At 58.2% G+C, this 19,287-nt stretch overlaps 1 protein-coding gene across 3 annotated transcripts in view; it reads right to left on the bottom strand.

Annotated features, from left to right (window-relative positions):
* MGAT3 (beta-1,4-mannosyl-glycoprotein 4-beta-N-acetylglucosaminyltransferase) overlaps nt 1–18,045 on the bottom strand; it is a 37,900-nt gene extending 19,855 nt beyond the window's left edge. For 2 of the 3 annotated variants that reach the window (XM_004065455.4, XM_063704894.1), the window contains exon 1: nt 15,046–15,340. Coding sequence is in view for 1 of the 3 variants with exons in the window: in XM_019018479.4 (XP_018874024.3) it covers nt 17,964–18,040 (77 nt within the window). In the remaining 2 variants the exon portion in view is untranslated. Of the gene's footprint in view, nt 1–15,045; nt 15,341–17,963 lie in introns of those variants that run through there. The other variant, XM_019018479.4, reaches the window with a different exon arrangement.
* Between the last annotated feature and the right edge of the window lie 1,242 nt (nt 18,046–19,287).

The raw sequence follows: 19,287 nt of genomic DNA, 5'->3' as shown, positions 1-19,287 counted from the left end.
CTCTGACAAAGTACCGGGCAGGGACAGGGCGGGGTCAGGGAGCCTGAACCCACACTGCCTCTCCTGCAAGGGGGCCCAGGAGTCCATAGCCTTTTGGAGGGAGTTGGGTCTCTCTGGGAGTGGGGGCAGAGGCTGGATTCTGCCCAGAGGAGACGGCCAGACAGCTATTGTACTGCTGGCTCCAAGCCCAAGGGTCCACCCTTAGCAAGGCATTCATTCCCCAGTGTGGAGAACACTCCTCTTGAGGGTGAAGACAGAAATCACACCCTACCCTGGAAGGAGGCTGAGCCCAGAGCTTTGAGCATTCCTGCTGCCAGGGAGCTTTATACAAAAAGCCCCACCCTCCAATACCTCGCCCTCTAGGGACTCCTCCCTCTTCCTGGCCCTTGCCTTCCCTGGGGGGCTGCCCTCAGCCCAGCCTGCTCAGGAGTTCCCCCACGCTATCCCCTAAGCCTGGAGAGGAATTTCCTGTTTGCTTGTCTTGCTCAGGGTGGTGGCTGACCACAGAGAACAGCGCAATAGCATCCAGTGAAAGAATGAATGAGTACCGTGTCGCTCTGCCCCTCTGCCCCTCTGCCCCTGTGCCTCGTGTCTCTGTCTGTCAGATTGTGTCGCACCTGCCCTGGAGGGCTGCCGAAAAGGCCCTCATGGGAAGAATAGAACTGATGCCCTGTGTGGTGTCGGGGACAGGGGGACTCCCAAGGGCACAGGGCCTTGCCATCTCTGCAGAGGAAGGCCGGCAGGGACTGATGGCCGGAAGGGCGGGGGTAGGAGTGGGGGCTGGGAGGGCGAAGGAAGGAGGAACGGAGAGGAGGTTGGAGTGGGGTGAGGGCAGTGGGAAGGGGCTGCTCAAGCCTGTAATTATTAATTGGGCAGATAATTAATTATTAACAAAGCTTCAGGTTAGAGGAAGGAAGGAACACAGCTTCTTCTAATTCATCAATAGGCCCCTGTTGCCAGCCCCTCCGCAAAGGCTTAAGAGCTTCCGTGCCTACGGGACCCACTGAGGCCAATGGGATAAATCCTCGAGACCCCCATACTTCGGGCTTTCAGCTCCCTACCCACCTCCCAGCCCACTCAGCCTTACAGGCCCGAACAAACTGCCCCAGACCATCTGGACAAGAGAAGGGAAGGAGCCAGCTCTGCCCTGCCCTGGCTTCCAAGGTCAGAATGCCCCTGCCCCCACCCCTAGGGCTCCCAGAGATGTGGTGCCTCCCAGGCAGAGGAGCAGCCAGCGCCTTTGGTCTGAGTGGGGGTGGCCATCGTCAGATAACAAAGGAGGCCTAGGAAAAGCCAAGCAGGAGGGGCTGGGCTGAGTGCTTCTGCCTCTGTGAGAGGGCTCTCCTGGACCCTGGGCTGTCCTGGGTGCCCACCCCCAATCTCTCAGGAGTCAGCGTGGGGCGGGGGCTGCTTTGGGGCCATAGCTCTCTGGAGTCTAGACTCAAAAGGGGCTGGATTCAAATCCTGCCCCTTCCAAACCCTCCTCCGTGATCTTGGGCAGGTCACTGAATACCCTGGGCCTCGGTGCCTCTATCAGCAATGTGAGGCCATCCCAACCCCGAGGGGATTAAAACGTATAACATCCAGAGTCTTGACACAGGCCAGTCCTCTGAGATGGGTGCGGCCTCACCACATGCCCGGCAGAGGGGCAGCAAGGCCTGCAGGCCCCGTTCCCCCAAATGCTCCCAGGATGGACCTCTCTCTGCCTCCTCTGCCACCCCGAGGTCCTCACTAGCTTCCCTCCTGCCTCTGCAGCAGCCAGAGTCACCGCAAATTCCCCATCAGGCCACATCTCCCTGCTCAAGCCCTCCCATGGCCCTGTCACACTAAGAATTAAAACCCCAACTCCTCTGCGTGCCATGGACCCTGGCCATCTGATGCCTGCGTTTCTGCGGACCTTGCCTCCCTTGTCCCCCAGGCTCCAGCCACACTCCCCACCTTCCTGTCTCCTACACTCTTCAGGCATGGCCCCATTCCAGGGTCCTCGCACCGGCTGATCCCTCCGCCTGGAACGCCCTTCCTCAGGTCCCTGCATGCTCTGATGCCACTCGTCAGACAGGGGCCCCTGAGCAGCTGGCTGAAGTGCTGCCCCTGCCCGCAAGCCCTCTCTCCAGGCTGTCCCCCCCAGCGCTCATCCCTGCAGAGGCGATCCCGCTTTGTTGTTTACGTCTGCCCCGCCCTCACCCTGCTGGCGAGGCCACAGGAGAGCAGGGTCACCACAGGCCTCGGTCACCACTGTTCCCCACCCCCCAGGACGAAGTCTGCCCTGGAGCATGCACTGCAGGGACAGCTGCTGGATGACATGGAACAGTCCAAAGACGCAGGAGCCCAGATGAGAAGCAGCAACAGACTTGGAGGGACAAATATCCTCTGGTTTGGGGGTGCAGGCCCAGCCTGCGAGTTCCCACACCTGACAGGCGCTCCTCCCCTGCCCTGTGGCCCCAGAGAAAGCCCCTGCTCTGCTGAGTTCAGCGCCGCTCTGCCCTGCAGCCCCGGCAGTGCCAGCCCCTCCCGCCCAGGCTCGCCATCCTCTGGTGACAACGTACAAAGGGCCACTTCAGTACACAGCCTCAGCTCCATCTCCAGCCTGGCGGGCTGAGCGGAGCGGGGGTACGGGGAAATGGAAGGGAGGGTGCGCCCCGCCCTTCCCCGTCCTTTGGGGTCTTCTCTAGCATTGGGGACTTTGTCCCAGGCATTGTGCCCCGGGTGGCAGTGGAGGGGTTGTTGGCTGGCAGAGGCTCTCATGCACCAGGTGGCAGGTGGAGGTCTGGTCCAAGAGTCCTAGGCAGTGGGGAGTGGATGCTGTTCCCCCGGCACCTACCCATGTGTACAGGGAAGCAGGTGGTGGGCACACTTGCATGCTCAGGCGGCCCAGTGCCAGATGGAGTGAGGGACAGCGAGGTGCAGACCTGGCGGGAACGATCTGGGCTGGGCAGCAAGGAGGGCAGTGGGCATGGGCTTTGGGTCACACCAGGCCTGGCTTTCTGGCCTGAGACCCTCTGTGGCAAACGAGGTGAAACTCAAATCGCCGTCCCAACAACCTGAGCTAGTAACCTGTGACTCAAGCCTGGCACCAAGGGACTGACGCTCCGATGACGTTCCCAACACTCCCCCTTCTGGGCCCCTCCCCACCCATCACCAAGGCTTGTCCGTCCCACTGCCCGCACTTCCCAAATCTGGGCCCCTCCCCACACCACCAAGGCAGTCAGTCCCACTGCCCGCACTTCCCAAATCTCCCAACCCCGAGCCTACCGCTCACCGGAATGGCAGCAGCTTCCTCAATGGGCCCCCAACCCGGCCCCCATGAGCCAAGCGAAAGCCACATCTGATGCTGCCCCTCCCAGCTTGGAACCGCTGCCCTCAGGAGAAAGTCCAAGTCCCTCAAGGAGGCACAGAAGTTTCTGTGTAATCTCGCCCTTCAATCTCCGTGCCTGTTCCTAGAGGATTCGGCTGAGCTGCACTTCTCCAGGCCTCCCTGATCCCAGCCTACTCCCCAGAACCCCTTGTCCCACACAAGGGCTGTGCTGTCTGACGCCCCTGGGTCCCCAGCCTCAAGCACTGAGCCCCACACAAAAAAGGTGCTCACCCTGAGTTTGTTGAATGAATAAATGACCACGCCAAATCCACACACCCACACCTTCCAGTCAATGCTGCAGGGCTCTCAGGCCTGTCTGGGGCTCACACAAGTGGCCCATGGTCCTAGTCCTGCCTGCTTTGCCAACTTGGGCTTGTCACACCCCAATGAGGCAGCTTAGCTACGTGAATCCTAAGGGCCCCTTCCAATGGGATAGCGGTGGCAGAGGGGAGATACAGGAAATGACTGGAGCCTTCACAGCCAGGAGGAGCTATGGGAAGACGGTGGGAAAGGAAGAGCGGCTCAGTAGTTAGGATCCTCCCCGCCAGCGTCTGAACTGCAGCTCACGGCGGCTGTGTGTTCACTGCCTCATGCCCTGGTGCTGCAGGTGCGCTGCTGAGTGAGGGAATGGGCTTGAATGTGGCTCTGCCACCGTGGGGACCTGGGGAGGTGACAAGGCCGCACCTGCCTGCAGCCTGCAGCTCCTGGGCAGGAGGGTGGCAGCGTTGCCCCTGGGATCTGGGAACCTGAGCATCAGTTAGCTTCCTGCTGGGGGTGGTCCTGACAGAGCAAGCACACAGCTGGCTGGGGCTCTGGGCACCCAGGGAGCCTGCCCTCAGCTGGAACAAGGCACCCTGTCTCTTTTCCTCTCCCAATTACTCTCTGTCCACCTCTGCTTGGAGAGGGGATGTGCCCAGGGTCAGGAACCCAGGAGGCTATGAGGGGGTCCTCATCCCAGCCCAGCTCAGCAGAGCCGCCAATGTGCCCACTGCTGCTCATCAAGGTGAGGGTGGCGGCCTCCGAGCTCCATGTTCTGGAAGACCCACATTCTAGCTTTGCTCCTCCAGGTTTCCTCCTCTAAGTTTCAGATTCTAGGTTCTCTGTCTGCATCTGAAGGTTCTACCTCTTTTTTTTTTTTTTTTTTTTGAGACTGAGCCGAGATTGCCATTGCACTCAAGCCTGGGCGACAGATCCAGACTCCGTCTGAAAGAAAAGAAACGAAACGAAACAAAACGAAACAGATCCAGACTCTGTCTGAAAGAAAAGAAATGAAACGAAACGAAAAGAAAAGAAAAGAAAAAAGAAGGAAGCAAGCAAGCTAGCTCTCCATCACAGGTCCCGTGTCATGTCCATGTGTCTCCTCTTTGGGACACTGTACTTCGTATTCTCTTCGCGGTGCCCAGCAGCAGGGCTCCTGCCCACTCCTACCTTCTTAGCCTCATCACTCTTTGGGGCTCTTGAGAGCAGCGGAACCAAAGAGATGGGGCTGCCTGCACTCCCAAAGCGAGAAGGCCCAGTCCAGCTTTCCTAGGCCTGGGATGCCCCCAGGGCCGCAGAGGGGATCCCAAAGCACACCCCAGCCAGGCAGAAATTCCCTTCCCCACCCCTTTCCCATCTCTCCAGGATGCTGCCCCAACCCCCTGCCCTTCACCCTCTGCACCAGCTCTCACTGCAGTGGCTCCACAAGACAGGTGCTTCACAAGGGCAAAGACTTCATGTCAGGGCCTGGCACCTGCCTGGTGGGCACTCTGTCAACACTCGCTGAATTAACCAGGAATGCACAAGGTGCCTAGAGGACTGCGCAGCCTAAGAGACGCTAGTTTACATGTGATGGAGATGTTCATGCTGTGTGCATACACATGTAGCATGCACAAAACACATGCAAGCAAACTGCAAGCCGCCCACCCTGATGTCAGCAGAGCTGTGCCCCTGCCACCTAGCTCAGTCACCGGCGCACAGTAGGCACTTAGGGAGTAATTGCTGAAAGAACGGATGGACAGATGAGTGCTCTGTACCGGGCACAAAGTGTACTGGGTACAGAGTCAGAAGCTGGGAGAGAAACAGAAACTGACCCCACCCAGGATCAAGGCTCAGATGCAATGACAAATAACGCTACCACTAGGCAGAACTTGACCCGTGTGTAGGAGGATAGTGGGAAAAGCACTTAGAGGCCGGGGTCAGTAACAACATCAGCCAACAGGGATGACCACGCGCACTGGGCTTCAGCATGGAGGTGAAACAAGCAGCCCTGGCTCCTGCCCTGCGGGCACCTCTGTCTGGGAGGGGCAGGAGGGGCTTCCTAAGGAGAGGGGGCTCTGGCAGCAGCTGGGCTGGAAGGGGCAAGCTCTTCAGGAGGGCAGGGGACCAGTATCAGCAAAGGCCGGGAAGTAGGAAGGTGAGGCTCACATACGGAGTATGACAATTGCCCAAGAGGCTGGACCATGGGGGACGCGGGGGAAGAAAGAGGCTGGACCAGCCCCCGAGGAAGGAGGTCAGAGGTGTTTGGACAAAATTCTCAGAGCACTGCATTCCAGGAGCTCCAGGCCTGGGCTCCCATGACCCAATTTCCAGGAATTAGAGCAACACAGGCCTCCTGCCGCAGATTCACTTGCTCTGGTAGAAGTGCCTGGTGCTAGGCAAGCCCCACGGTGAGACCCCACAGCCGGTCACTGCCCGCAAGCGGTGGCCCCAGAATCAGACCAAGCAGGAGCCGGCTGTCTCCAGGGCTCCTTTTCTTCCCGCTGTTAGAATACAACTGCATTTTTCTGGTTTAAAGGTTTCTCATCCATTCTAGAACATCAGGAAAGCACAGAGAAAGAAGCAGGGCAGTGTCCCCACCATCCTGCCACCCCTGGGCCTGGCTGGCTTCTGACTGGGCCTTCCTCGCAGGCCTTTCTCTTCCCCATGCACCTTTTGCTGGAACCAACATCAACATGGGTTTCTGTCACCTTCGGACAGTGCGCATTTTGCTCTATCAGGCTTTTTTTTTTTTTCTTTTTTTTTAAAACGGAGTCTCACTCTGTCACCCAGGTTGGAGTGCAGTGGCACAATCTCAGCTCACTGCAACTTCTGCTGCCCAGGTTCAAGTGACTCTCCCGCCTCAGCCTCCCGAGTAGCTGAGATTACAGGCACCCGCCACCATGCCCCAGCTAATTTTTGTATTTTTAGTAGAGACGGGGCTTCACCATGTTAACCAGGCTGGTCTTGAACACCTGACCTCTGGTGATCCACCCCCCTCGGCCTCCCAAAGTGCTGGAGTTTTTTTTGCATAATTTCATTTTCATATCTCAGGAACCATGGGCCACGGTGCCAAAATAGACCTCATTTCACTATATGGAAATTGAGTGCTAAGCAGGGGAAGTGGTTCGATCGTGTCTAGTGTCTGCAGTAGAGCCTGCCTGACGGGTGAGGGACCTGATGAGTTTGTGCAGCGTTCTACAATTAACAAAGCGTCTTACACACATGGTTTCACTGAATGCCTACAGTGAGTTGGAGGGTATGGCTCTATTTTTCACTTGTGCCCATATCCCAAGGGAAAACCTTCCAAGGGGTGTAGCTGAGCCCAGGGTATCAGCCCAGAGAGGCCACGTGGCCAGCTGAACCCACCCATTTTTGCAGAGGGAACCTTAACGTCTGGGGCCCTGGGAAACTTGCCCAGAGTGCCTCAGAGAGCTGAGGATCCCCTGTGTGGTGTGAAGGAGGAGACACCAGGCCCGTGTGGGACTGCACCCCTCCCTCTTCCCCTGCCCCCAGTTCAGAGCATTTCTCAGCAGGAACCAGGTCAGATGCCGGCGTAGATGAGCAGGAGCTGGGGAGAGCAAAGTGCTCCGGGCTCAGGACTGAGCTCTGGTCCTGGAGTGGAGAAAGAAAGCCTGATAGAGGCCAGGCGTGGTGGCTCATGGCTGTAATCCCAGCACTTTGGGAGGCCGAGGCAGGCAGATCACGAGGTCAGGAGATCGAGACCATGCTGGCTAACATGGTGAAACCCCGTCTCTACTAAAAATACGGAAAAAAAAATTAGCCAGGTGTGGTGGCAGGCGCCTGTAGTCCCAGCTACTTGGGAGGCCGAGGCAGGAGAATGGCGTGAACCTGGGAGGCGGAGCTTACAGTGAGCCGAGATCATGCCACTGCACTCCAGCCTGGGCAACAGAGCAAGACTCTGTCTCAAAAAGAAAAAAAAAGAAATATGTATCAGGCTAGGCTCAGAGGCTCACACCTGTAATCTCAGCACTTTGGGAGGCGGAGGCAGGTGGATCACTTGAGGTCAGGAGTTCGAGACCAGCCTGGCCAACATGATGAAACCCCGTCTCTACTAAAAATACAAAAATTAGCTGGGTGTGGTGGTGGGCGCCTATAATCCCAGCTACTTGGGAAGGCTGAGGCAGGAGAATTGCTTGAACCCAGGAGGCAGAGGTTGCAGTGAGCTGAGATCGCGCCATTGCACTCCAGCCTGGGTGACACAGTGAGACTCTGTCTCAAAAAAAAAAAAAAGACAAGAAATATGCATCAAATGCCTTCTACGTGCCAGGCACAGAGCCAGGCCCTAGTGCATGCCCGGTGCCAGCCCGGGGGCCCAACCCATCCCCGGTCACCTGCAGCTCTCCCTGTGCCCCTCTCCTGCAGCAGCCACCATCACTCACCCACCACAATTTGCCACAACCATGTGCCAGGCCCCAGGTAGCAAGATGAGGACTCACCACGAGAGATTTGCCCAGTGCATTAGGCAAGCTCTGGGCATCATGCCCTGCCTGGGACTTGCTTCCAGGAAGAGGCAGAGGCAGCAAGTGCTAGGATGACAGCATGGCGGGGGCAGTGGGGCAGGGGTGAGCGTGGTGTATGAAGAGCTGGTGGGGCACAGGCTACGAACACAGGCGGGGGCTCGGTCACAGGATCTGGGTTACAAGGGTTGGGGATTGGGAAATCTAGTAGCCACTACAGATGCCAGGGAGCTGTGAACTGGCTCTTGGAAGGCACAGGCCTCTGTATCCTCAGGGCAGCATTTTTTATTTTTTTTAATTTTTGAGATACGGTCTTGCTCTGTCGCTCAGGCTGGAGAGTGGTGGTGCGATCTCAGCTCACTGCAGCCTTGACCTCCTGGGCTCAAGTGATCTTCCCCCTCAACCTTCCAAGTAGATGAGGATATAGGCGTTTGCCACCATACCTGCCTAATTTTTTTTTTAATTTTTTGTAGAGACAGGGTCCTACTATGTTGCCCAGGCTGGTCTCGGACTCCTGGACTCAATGAATCCTCCTGCCTCAGCCTCCCAAAGTACTAGGATTACTTTGGGAGTCCAAGTCAGTATTTTTTAAACTGTGGGCTTCCAGCCCTCCTGTTGTGAGATGCCCACTCAGCAGGGCTGGCTAGGGTCTGGCAAACAGGTACTTTACACAGGCCGCCCAGGTGACATTGAGCAGGCCTTCCAGAGACAGGGCCCAGGACAGTGGCAGAAGGAGGGCCTTGAAGGGGAAGCCTGGAGGCCAAGAGGCTAAGTGATGGCTGTCTCAGGGCTCCAAGCCTCAGGGAACAGGCCCTGCTGGGAGCCCACGGGAGAGAAGGAACAGGTCTGGGTGACCGAGGGAGGCTGCTCTCCGAGGGTCCTATAGGCTGGACACAATCCCAGCCCTGCCGCTTCCCAGCTGTGGGCCCCCAACTCTGGGTACCCTCAAGGTGCCAAACAGGGATGATAATAGTGCTTGCCTCTCAGCAAGTTAGAAACATCTCTGGGAGAATGCATAGAAAGTGGTTGGTTGGCCCTGGGCCAAGCACATAGTAAGTGCTTGATAAAGAGCAGCAAATTATGATGACCCGGAGGCCAAGGTGGGGAGGACAACCGTGGGAGCCATCCACCACCAGGCCTGCCAGCCAGAGTCCCAGAACCCACTCGGGCTGGCCTCCCTCACTTAGAACCCTGTCTCTGGGCTGTTCCTTCTGGGAAGTTCCTGGCCTGCCCAGAGAGGGCAGCCGGAGAGCAGGCTCTGAGGTCCTGGTACGTGCACAGGTCTGTCTCCCTGGCCTGGCCCTCACCCACCCCTCTCAAGGGATTCCCACTTCGGTAATGAAAGGAGCCGGGCACATTCCTCAGCCCCGGGCTCAAAACAAACAAGCCCAGTACAAACACATCCCATCTTCCCATCTCACCACATATCGCCATATATCTCTCAAACTTCCTGAGCCCAGTACCTTTGTTCCCCTGTAACTCTCAGGCTATAAAAAGCAAACACTCGCATTGTTCAGGGCCCTCTTATATGCTGTGGAATGGAGGGACCAGGTTCGAACTTGTAGTAAAGATCCTTGCCGCTTGGCTTTGACTCTGGACTCTGGTGGTCTTCTTTGGGGAACAAATGGTCTGGGCATAACAGTAAGAACCAAAGTTTCGAGCCAAATAAGTTCATAAACAATACGGTAATTAGGTGTGTGAATGATTTCCATTGTTTCAATTTTATTTTTATAGAAAAGATGAAAATAAGTGAGCCAAAAGGGGGAATTCCACTTCAGGCAGCCCAAGGAGAAGTACGTGACAAGTCGGTTAACTTCCTGACTTATGGGCAAGGCCGTGGGTCCCCTTGTCAGCTCCCTGCTGTGAGAGGGGGTTCCTGGCCTGCTTCCAGGCCATGGGCAGCTCCGCCCCTTCCCGAAGCCTCACTGTCCCCTTCCTGGCAGTGGGGACAATAGCCCCTCCCAAGCAGGTCCCTGTACCCTCCCTCTGTAGTGTGAGGCTGCCCTCTGGAGGGTCAGTCCCTTCCATCAGGGATGGAGAAGGAGTAATAAGCAGGACAGCAAGGCTGCTCACCTGGGCTGAGACTCATTCATTCATTCATTCATTCATTCATCCATCCATTCATCCATTCATCCATCCATTCATCCATCCATCTGCACATTTAACTGAGGGCCTCCTCAGTACCTGTGTCGCTGAAAGTCTATCAGGAACACGTAACAAACACGCCAAAGACACCGGCGTGATACTCTGGGAGCTGACAGCAAGAACACCAGGAAGCATGTGGGCTTCCCTGAGCCAGAGATGGTGCAGCTAAGATGTAAAGAGTGGGTCAGTGCAGGCTGGACGTGGTGGCTCAGGCCTGTAATCCCAGCACTTTGGGAGGCCGAGGCAGGCGGATCACAAGGTCAGGAGCTTGAGACCATCTGGCCCACATGGTGAAACCCCGTCTCTACTAAAAATACAAAAATTAGCTGGGCATGGTGGCACGTGCCTATACTCCCAGTTGCTCGGCAGGCTGAGGGAGGAGAATCACTTGAACCAGGGAGTCAGAGGTTGCAGTGAGCTGAGATCATGCCACTGCACTCCAGCCTGGTGACAGAGTGAGACTCTTCTCAAAAGAAAAAAAAAAAAAAAGAGTGGGTCAGTGTGAACAAGAGACTGCACCTCGATTTCCCCATCTGTAGAGGGGACTATCCCGGAACCTCTGTCACTGGCTGCCATAGGAACACAACACATGCTGGCTATTGATATTTTTATGGGCAGGAACGTGTACATGGGAGGGGCTGTAGCATCGGGGGAAGAGCAGAGGGGGAGAAGGGTCTATCTGACTTGGGTTGTGGGGCTGGTGTCACAGAGGAAGGGGGTCATGAGGAAGCTTTTGATGGACAACAGAGTTACAGGGGACAGTGAATGGAAGAGAAATTCAAGTCGAGGGAACAGCACAGCAAGGGAATGGAACATGAGGTTTGGGACCTGCTTGGGCCACATCTCCGAGCTCTCATTGGCTTAAGCTTGGGGCCCATTCTGTGCAGAACCCCAAGGCCAGGCCAAGGTGGAGAGGAGCCCCTGGAAGGAGGGGCTAGTGCAAGTGTGCGTCAGGGTCAGGGGTGCAAAGGGTCTCAGGACGGGGAGGACACCAGAAGCTCTCCGTTCCCTCAAGCCTCACCCCAGGGCTGGTGCAGGGTGGCCCCTCACCTCCAGCCCTCCCACGCCTCCCCCTGAAAGCCCTTCTCACCTACAGTATCGCCCGCAGCTCCCAAATCTAGCTGACCAACACTCTCTGCATCCTTTCCTCGTCATTCAACCATCATCTATTAAGCACCCACTGAATGCCTGGGGACTAAAGCTGGCACGAACCAGCTCCCATTATGACACTCTTGTTAGGCCACGGGTGGCTTAAAATCAGCCATATGGGGAGGATTTACACCACGGCGATCGGCCAACTCATCAGGGGTTTGTTTCCCAGAGAGCCAGTTGCCAGCCTACTATTGCCCCCGGTTGGAGCAATGGATCTGGAAAGGCAGGTCCCTGGGTAGGGGGACTCAGTCAGAAAAGGAAGACATCAGGGACACGTAAACAACACATCTCGGAGGGCAGGTGGTGTAGTCTCCAAGGAGGCAGGGGTGAATCGGGAGACTCATTCTGGAAGGGAGCAGTAAACGGCCACTGGAAACTATGCCAAGCTGTTCAAATAGTAACAGTGCACCCCACCCCCATTTTATTTATTTATCTATTTATTTTTGAGATGGAGTCTCACTCTGTTGCCCAGGCTGGAGTGCAATCTCAACTCACTGTAGCCTCTGCCTCCAGGTTCAAGCGATTCTCTCACCTCAGCCTCCCAAGTAGCTGGAATTATAGGTGCCTGCCACCATGCCCAGCTAATTTTTGTATTTTTAGTAGAGATGGGGTTTCACCATGTTGGCCAGGCTGGTCTTGAACTCCTGACCTCAGGTGATCCACCCACCTCGGCCTCCCAAACTGTTGGGATTACAGGCATGGGCCACCACGCCTCGCCTCAGCGCCATTTTAGACACAAGAAAACTGAGGCACAGAGATGCAGAGTCACCAGCCCACAGTCACACAGTGAGAGAGGCAGGGCCGGGATTTGAACCGGGCCACTAGATCCGGAACCCCTACTTTTAGTGACTCTTTCCTTGCCCCCAAGCAGCCAGCACAGGGCTAGGTGGAGCATCGGTGCCCAGGGGTATCTGGTCCCCAACGGATTCTAATGTCCTCAGGGCAAGGCCTATGTCCTCTCCGTCCAGCACAGTAAATTATTACCCCTACCTGAGGACACCGTGTTCCAAGACCTGGTCCCCACATGAAGGGCTTGGAGATGGCTAAGATGAGGGGCTGCGTCACTGCACTCTGGGGAGCAAAGAGGCTCTGGCTCTTGGGGAGCACAGCAGGATACCCTGAATGACTTGGCTGGGCAGGTGGGTGCCCATGAGGCCAAGAGGGGCTGTCTTTGCAGACCACCCTGCCTCTGGCCACTCCTCACTGCTTATGTAGAGTCTTCCCAGAATTGCATGAGGACCACGCAGTTCCCCCACCCTAAGCTCTCTGCCGTTCACGTCCAGCCCAGCCCTCTCGTGATTCTCATGGCCGCTGCCCAGTGAAGCTGGCCTGGCCCACCAGCTGGCATCGGCATCCTCGTTTTCCAGGTAATAATACCGCAGCCAGCGATCTCTTGAGTGCTGCTCAGGTGCCAGGCACCCTGTGTGCATCCTCTCATTCAATCCTCTCTGCAACTCATTCCATTCAAAATTCTCCCCCATTTGATCACACCTGGAATCCGAGCACTTTGGGAGATAGAGGCAGGAGGATCACTTGAGCCCAGGAGTTCAATACCAGCCTGGCCAACATAGCAAAACCTCATCTCTATTAAAAACTTTTTAAAAAATTAGCAGGGTGTGTTGGCTCACACCTGTAGTCCTAGCTACCCAGGAGGTTGAGAGAACTATCCCTTGAGCCCAGGAGGTTGAGGCTGCTGTGAGCTATGATCACACCACTGCACTCCAGCTTGGATCACAGAGTGAGACCCTGTCTCAAAACAAAAACAAAAACAAAACCTCCCCATTTCACAGATGTGGACACCGAGGCTCAGAAAGCTGACTCCCTGAGGTGGTCCAGTTACTACAGAAAAAGAAATCATCAGGGTTGGGCAAGGTGGCTCACGCCTGTAATCCCAGCACTTTAGGAGGCCGAGGTGGGTGGATCACTTGAGGTCAGGAGTTCGAGACCAGCCTGGCCAACCTGGTGAAACCCCATCTCTACTAAAAATACAAAAATTAGCCGGGTGTGGTGTCGGGCGCCTGTGGTCCCTGCTACTCGGGAGGCTGAGGTGGGACAATTGCTTGAACCCAGGAGGTGGAGGTTGCAGTGAGCCAAGATGGCACCACTGCACTCCAGCCTGGGCGACAGAGTGAGGCTCCATCTCAAAAAAAAAAAAAAAAAGAAAGAAAAGAAAAGCAAAAGGAATCCCCAGTGTGCCTCAAGTAGCCCTGACCACACCAAGGGCACCAGGCAGGCCCTTAGAATGGGTCTGAGCCAGCGGCATCCCCCCAGCCAGGTCTTGGCTCCCTGCCGTCCTCAGGACCAAGTGCCAGCTCCCTGCTGTGCCCTCCCACCTCACCTCCACCTGGCCTCCCTGCCCAGCCTCTCCCCCGTCTTCATCTCACTTCTTCCAGGGGGCACCCACAGTGCCTGACTGTTCCCACTGCCACCTCTCAACACACGCCAGACACTCACACCTCTGAGCCTTTGCTCATGCCATTCCCTTGGCCCACAACGCCCTTCCCACCTTTCTCTACCCAGAGATCTCTGGCAGCTTCCTGTCATCATCTCTTCCAGTAACCTCTCTCTTCCTTCTGGGCTGGGACCCCTCTTTCAAACTTTCCTAGGACCCAGAGCGGCTCCCCTTAGCACTCCTTAGACTGAAAACCCCCTCACAGCTGCAGCTCCTGGGGGTGGGGGCTCTCCCCTCCATCCTTCTGCTGGGCTCCATATCTGGATCTTTCATAACTGCTCCCCCTCCCCAAACGACACGCCAGTGCTCACAACTCTCCCATCAAGGCGAATCTGGACTGGTGTGTCCCAGGAATGAAGTGGGGGACCAGGGAGGAATCCCACTGGGGTAGTGTGTCTGCCCACACCCCATCAGGGGCCTTCAGGGGCATCTTCCGGGGCTGGGGGTCATCCGACCTCAGACCACTAGGTCTGGCCGCGCGGCATCCCTTCCTGCTGCACCCCAGCTCAGGAACCCCACCATACACACACCCAGGCGCACTCCCCTCCCCACTCCCGGTTCCAGAACTCACTATTTGCAGATATTTATAGCGCCCTCCCTCAGCCAGGTTCCCTCCCCCGCCCTGGGCAGAGCATTTGCAAGGAGCCGGGAGCCCCCACCCCGGTAAATGGCCGGGGGCCCTCTCCACATTTGCCTCTGCCTGGTCCCCAGGGGTAGCTACGGCCGCAGCCCCCGCACCCGCCCAGCCCCCGACTGCGCTTGGGCCTCGGCTGCCGCCGCCGCAGTCTGGGGTCGGGGGTGGGGAAGGCGGGCGCGGAGGCCTCCCACCCCAGCCCCGCGCCGCGCCGGAGGTTGTGGGGGCGCCGCGCCGGAGGCTGGGGGGTGCCGCGCACAAAGCACGGCTCGAGCCCCGCGCCTCGGGGACGTCCCCCGCCCGGCCGTGGGAGGGGGTCGGGCGCTGAGGCTCTGCCCTCCGGGGACCGGGGAGCTCGGAGGAGCGGCGGGTAGGGGGAGGGGGCCCGCGCCGAGCGGCTTCCCCGGCATCCCGCCCCCACCGCGGCCTCCGGGCCCCCAGCCCCAGTGCGCCCGCGCCCGCCCCCTAAGGTCACGCTCGGGGAGTGGGCCGCGGAGCCGGGCGGGGGGCGCCAAGCGCAGCGCGGGAGGGCGGGCAGCGAGGGGATAGAGGGGCCGCGGCGCCCCCCAGGACGCCGGGGTCAACTCACCCATCGCCCGCTGGGTCTCAGCAACGGCGGCAGCAGCGGCGGCGGCGGCTCCGCGGCCCCCGGGGTCCCCGGCGGGGAGATGCTGGCGTCCGCCGCAGCCTCTCGCCCCATCCCGGGCTCCGGCGGCAGCGGCTGCGGCTGCGGCTGCGGCGGGCGCCCGGCATCGCAGGCAGCGCGGCCCCGGCCCGGCCCCGATCCCCTCCCCCCACCCCCACTTCCACCCCGTCCCGGGGGCCCGGCGCGGCCGCTCGGCTGCACCCCGGGGCGGCGGCGGGGGCCCGGCGAGCGGACGGGCGCGGGGGCCCGGCGAGCGGACGGGCGCGGGGGAGGGACCGCGGCGGGCGCGCGGGGGGCGCGGAGGCGAGGCCGAGCGCGGCGCGCAGGGGTGCCCGCTCCCGCCGGCTCAAGCGGCTCCGGCCCCCACCCCGCCCCCACCGCAACCCCCTCCCCTCCCCCGCCAGCCGGGCTCCGCCGCCGCGCCGGGCCGGGGGCGCCTCGCACCGCAGACTCCGGCCGCCGCCGCCCCGCTCCGCCCGCGCGTGCTGGATCGAGTGTGTGCGTGTGCGAGCGAGTGTGTGTGAGTGCGAGTGTGCGCGCGCCCCTCCTGTGACCGTGCGTGCGCCGGCCCACGGCCCGGGGCGGCCTGCGCGGGGGCGTGTGCGGGGAACGCGGGTAGTTCGGAGTGCAGGCCTGGTGTGCGTGCGGGGCAGCAAGTCCCGTTCTGTGTATGCGTGGACGGGTGCGTTCCGCAGCGTGCCCGGGTCGGTGTGACTCCGCGTGCCTGAGTCTGTGTGTGTGCATGAACGTGCAGACCCGTGTTGCGGTGTGTGCGTGGATCCGCCTGTGCCCGCGTGAACCTGGGCCGGTATTTCGCGCAGGCATCTGTGACCATGTGCAGAGGCCTGGGCCTGTGATGTGTGCACGGTGCCGGGCCTGTTACGGTGTCTACAGAGTCTGTGTGTCTGCTTGGGGCGTGGGTGACCGCTGTACACCGGCCTGTGTCCTTCCGACCCCCTCCGTCCCTCACATGCCCGAAGCCACCTGCGCACTCCCAGGGTAACTGGGGGGGCCTCCCCTCCCCCGCCCCCCTCACCCGGCCACCCCAGGCCTGGTCGGCCCTGCCCACCCTCTTGAGCCTACTCTCCTGCCACTTGCCCACCAGCGGTTCTCCGAGGGCCCACCGTGTCGTGCCCTGGCTCCTCGTGGCCTTGCTCTGGGCCATTCCTCTCAGGGCTCAGAGGCGTCCCCCACGTGTTTCCCGCCTTTCAAGTGGTTCCGCTCTGGGGCCTACTGAACAGCCACTTCCTCCCGCGGTGCGAGGCACAAGGCATTGTGGGTACGCAGCAGACATCTCTGCGCCGCCATCGTCGAAGGTGCAGGGATGCACTACCTATGCTATATCCCAGCGAATGTGCTCCAGAGTAGTCCCAGAGGCCTTTGCTGAGCCATCCGGGCTGCCTAGGGCTGGTCTACCTGCTCCAGGTGCCTCCGTGCCCAGCTTCATCCATCCTTGCTGAGGAGGCAGAGTGATCCTACTCCAACATTCACCTGAGCAGGTCACTCTCCTGCCCGCACCTTCAATGGCTCCCACTTGCCCTCAGCTTAAGTTCAGTGCCTGGGCGGGGCACAGGGAGCCCCTGGTAACCTAGTCTTGCCCCCTTCTTCAACGTCACCCTCACTGCTCTCTTCTTCCTGGAGGCTCTCTCTAAGCAAGGGTGGGCAAACCATTTGCTTTAAGAGACTGATTGTAAATATTTTAGGCTTTGCCAGCCATATGGTCTCTGTCCCAACTACTCAATTCTGCCATCGTAGCATAAAATCAACCATAGACAATACGTAAAAGAACGAGCCTGGCAGTGTTCCAATAAAACTTTATGGACACAAAAATTTGAATTTCGTGTCATTTTCATGTGTCCAGAAACATTTTTTGATGTTTTCCCAACCATTTGAAAGTGTAAGATCCATTCCTAGTTCCTATCACTCTAAGCACATTCCATTAAAACATCTCCATGGGCCGGGCACGGTGGCTCATGCCTGTAATCCCAGCACTTTGGGAGGTTGAGGCAGGTGGATCACAAGGTCAGGAGTTCAAGACCAGCCTGACAACATGATGAAACCCCATCTCTACTAAAAATACAAAAATTAGCTGGGTGTGGTGGCACACGCCTGTAATCCCAGCTACTCGGGAGGCTGAGGCAGGAGAATTGCTTGAACCCAGGAGGCGGAGGTTGCAGTGAGCCGAGATCATGCCACTACACTCCAGCCTGGGCAACAGAGCAAGACTCCATCTCAAAAAAATAAATAAATCATCTCCATGACATGTGCTTAAGGTAATTGTCACTCCCCCAAAATCCAGTCTATTCTGCCCTGCAAAAATGTTGCCCTCCTCCTCTCCCCAGCCTGGCTGTTCAACCCTCTCTGCCCCTTCTTCTCCGGCCCCCAAAGAACCCTCAATTTCTGCTCAAATGTGTCCCCCTCCCCCAATTCCCCATGCCACAGCTCTCCCTGCCTGGGACTCATTCCCCTCTGGAAGGGACCGCCTCACAGACACTTTCCTTCCCCAGAACCTTCTCTCCCTCCCTGAGCCTTCAGCAGCAACTCTGGGCGTCCCTCAGCCCATGAAAGAAGTGCTGTTTCAAGTCTGGATTCTCCATTGAACTTGTTCTGAGCATCAAGAAAACCTTGACATTGGCCCCCAAGCACGAAGGCAGGCACAAAATAATCACATTCCTCCATTTCCATTGCTCCTGGCAAAGGGGAGGAGGACCTGCCCAAGCCCCAGCCCCTGCCCTTGAGGCCCAGTGAGAAGTAAAGATACGCCCCACTCCCCAGGGAAGGTGCCCTGCCCAGAGCTGGCCAGGGTCAGGGGACTTGCTTGCTCTCCATCTTCCCCCAACTTGGGTCTTTGTTCTCCTGACCTTTCCAGATTCCCAAGCTTCTTGGGAGGCCGAAGTGGAGTCAGCCTTGTTGGGTTCATACCAAAGTCCGCCTCCATGTCCTCAATGCGGCACTCAGTGTGTTGGGCGCTGTGTGGCAAGTACATCTTCCCCACGCCCAGCCTGTCAGAGATAAGTAACTTGCTCGGTCACACTCACAGCCACAGCTGGGCACACCAGGCCCCACCCTCCACCCTCCCAGCTCAGGCCCTGTGGTGCCAGAAGCCTCCCTCCCAGAGAGTTGGCCAGAAGGGGAAACATCCCCCAATTCCTTCCTCCCACGTGGCCCCTGTCACTCTTTTCCCCTCCCACATTCACAGAGGCCTGGCACACAGTAGGCACGGAGGTGCTCAGTAGGTGGAGAAGCTGAATCCCAGGGTGCTTAAGACCTGGGTTCTATGCCAGCTCGCCAAGTGTTCCAGTCATTTCAATCCCTAAGCCTCAGTATCTTCATCTGCAGAATGGGACGAATCACTGCCCTGACATCGCATTGACATCATTGGAATCTGGTTCTCTCCATCCTCTCCCAGCCATCCTCCAGGCCGCACAATGACGTGGGGGAGGCTGGGGCTCCAAGCTCCATGGTGATATGGAGGAGGGTGGTTGGTGGCCCTCTTGCCCCACTGCTCCTCTAGGGGCTGAGCTGCCTGACAAGGAGGCTGTGGGAGCTGGAGGTGGGAAAAGCCCAGATACAAGATTAGCCAATCTCAGGCGGTGTCTCCTTACAGCCCTACTGTCCCCTTTCACCCAGGCCTTTTTGGCTCTGGGAACAATTGCTAGGTCTGTTACCCTTTCAGCAGCTGCTGCCTGGCCTGTGGGAGCCGCATTCCACCTCCCTGGGGCATCTCACTCCTGGACCTGGGTCTCCAGGTGGGGAGGCTCCTCACCCATGCCATGAAAACCAAGCCATAGGCCAGGCGCAATGGCTCACGCCTGTAATCCCAGCACTTTGAGAGGCCAAGGTAGGCGGATTACTTGAGGCCAGGAGTTTGAGACCAGCCTGGGCAACATGGTGAAACCCCATCTCTACTAAAAATACAAAAATTAGCCGGGCATGGTGGCGCATGCCTGTAGCCCCAGCTACTGGGAAGGCTGAGGCACAAGAATCCCTTGAACTCGGGAGGTGGAGGTTGCAGCGAGCTAGGATCGCACCGCTACACTCCAGCCTGAGCAACAGAGTGAGACCCTATCAAAAAAGAAAAAGAAAAAGAAAAAAAAAAGAAAAGAAAGAAAGACAGAACCAAGCCATCAAGCCCCAGCCCTGCCAAGGCTCCAGGTGGTCAGGGAGCATGGCGGTGCAGTGGGC

This window comes from Gorilla gorilla, chromosome 23 (assembly GCF_029281585.2).
Source record: "Gorilla gorilla gorilla isolate KB3781 chromosome 23, NHGRI_mGorGor1-v2.1_pri, whole genome shotgun sequence".
Classification (NCBI taxonomy): domain Eukaryota; kingdom Metazoa; phylum Chordata; class Mammalia; order Primates; family Hominidae; genus Gorilla; species Gorilla gorilla.
The sequence above is the reverse complement of the archived record's forward strand: the minus strand, read 5'-3'. Positions and strand labels throughout refer to the sequence as shown.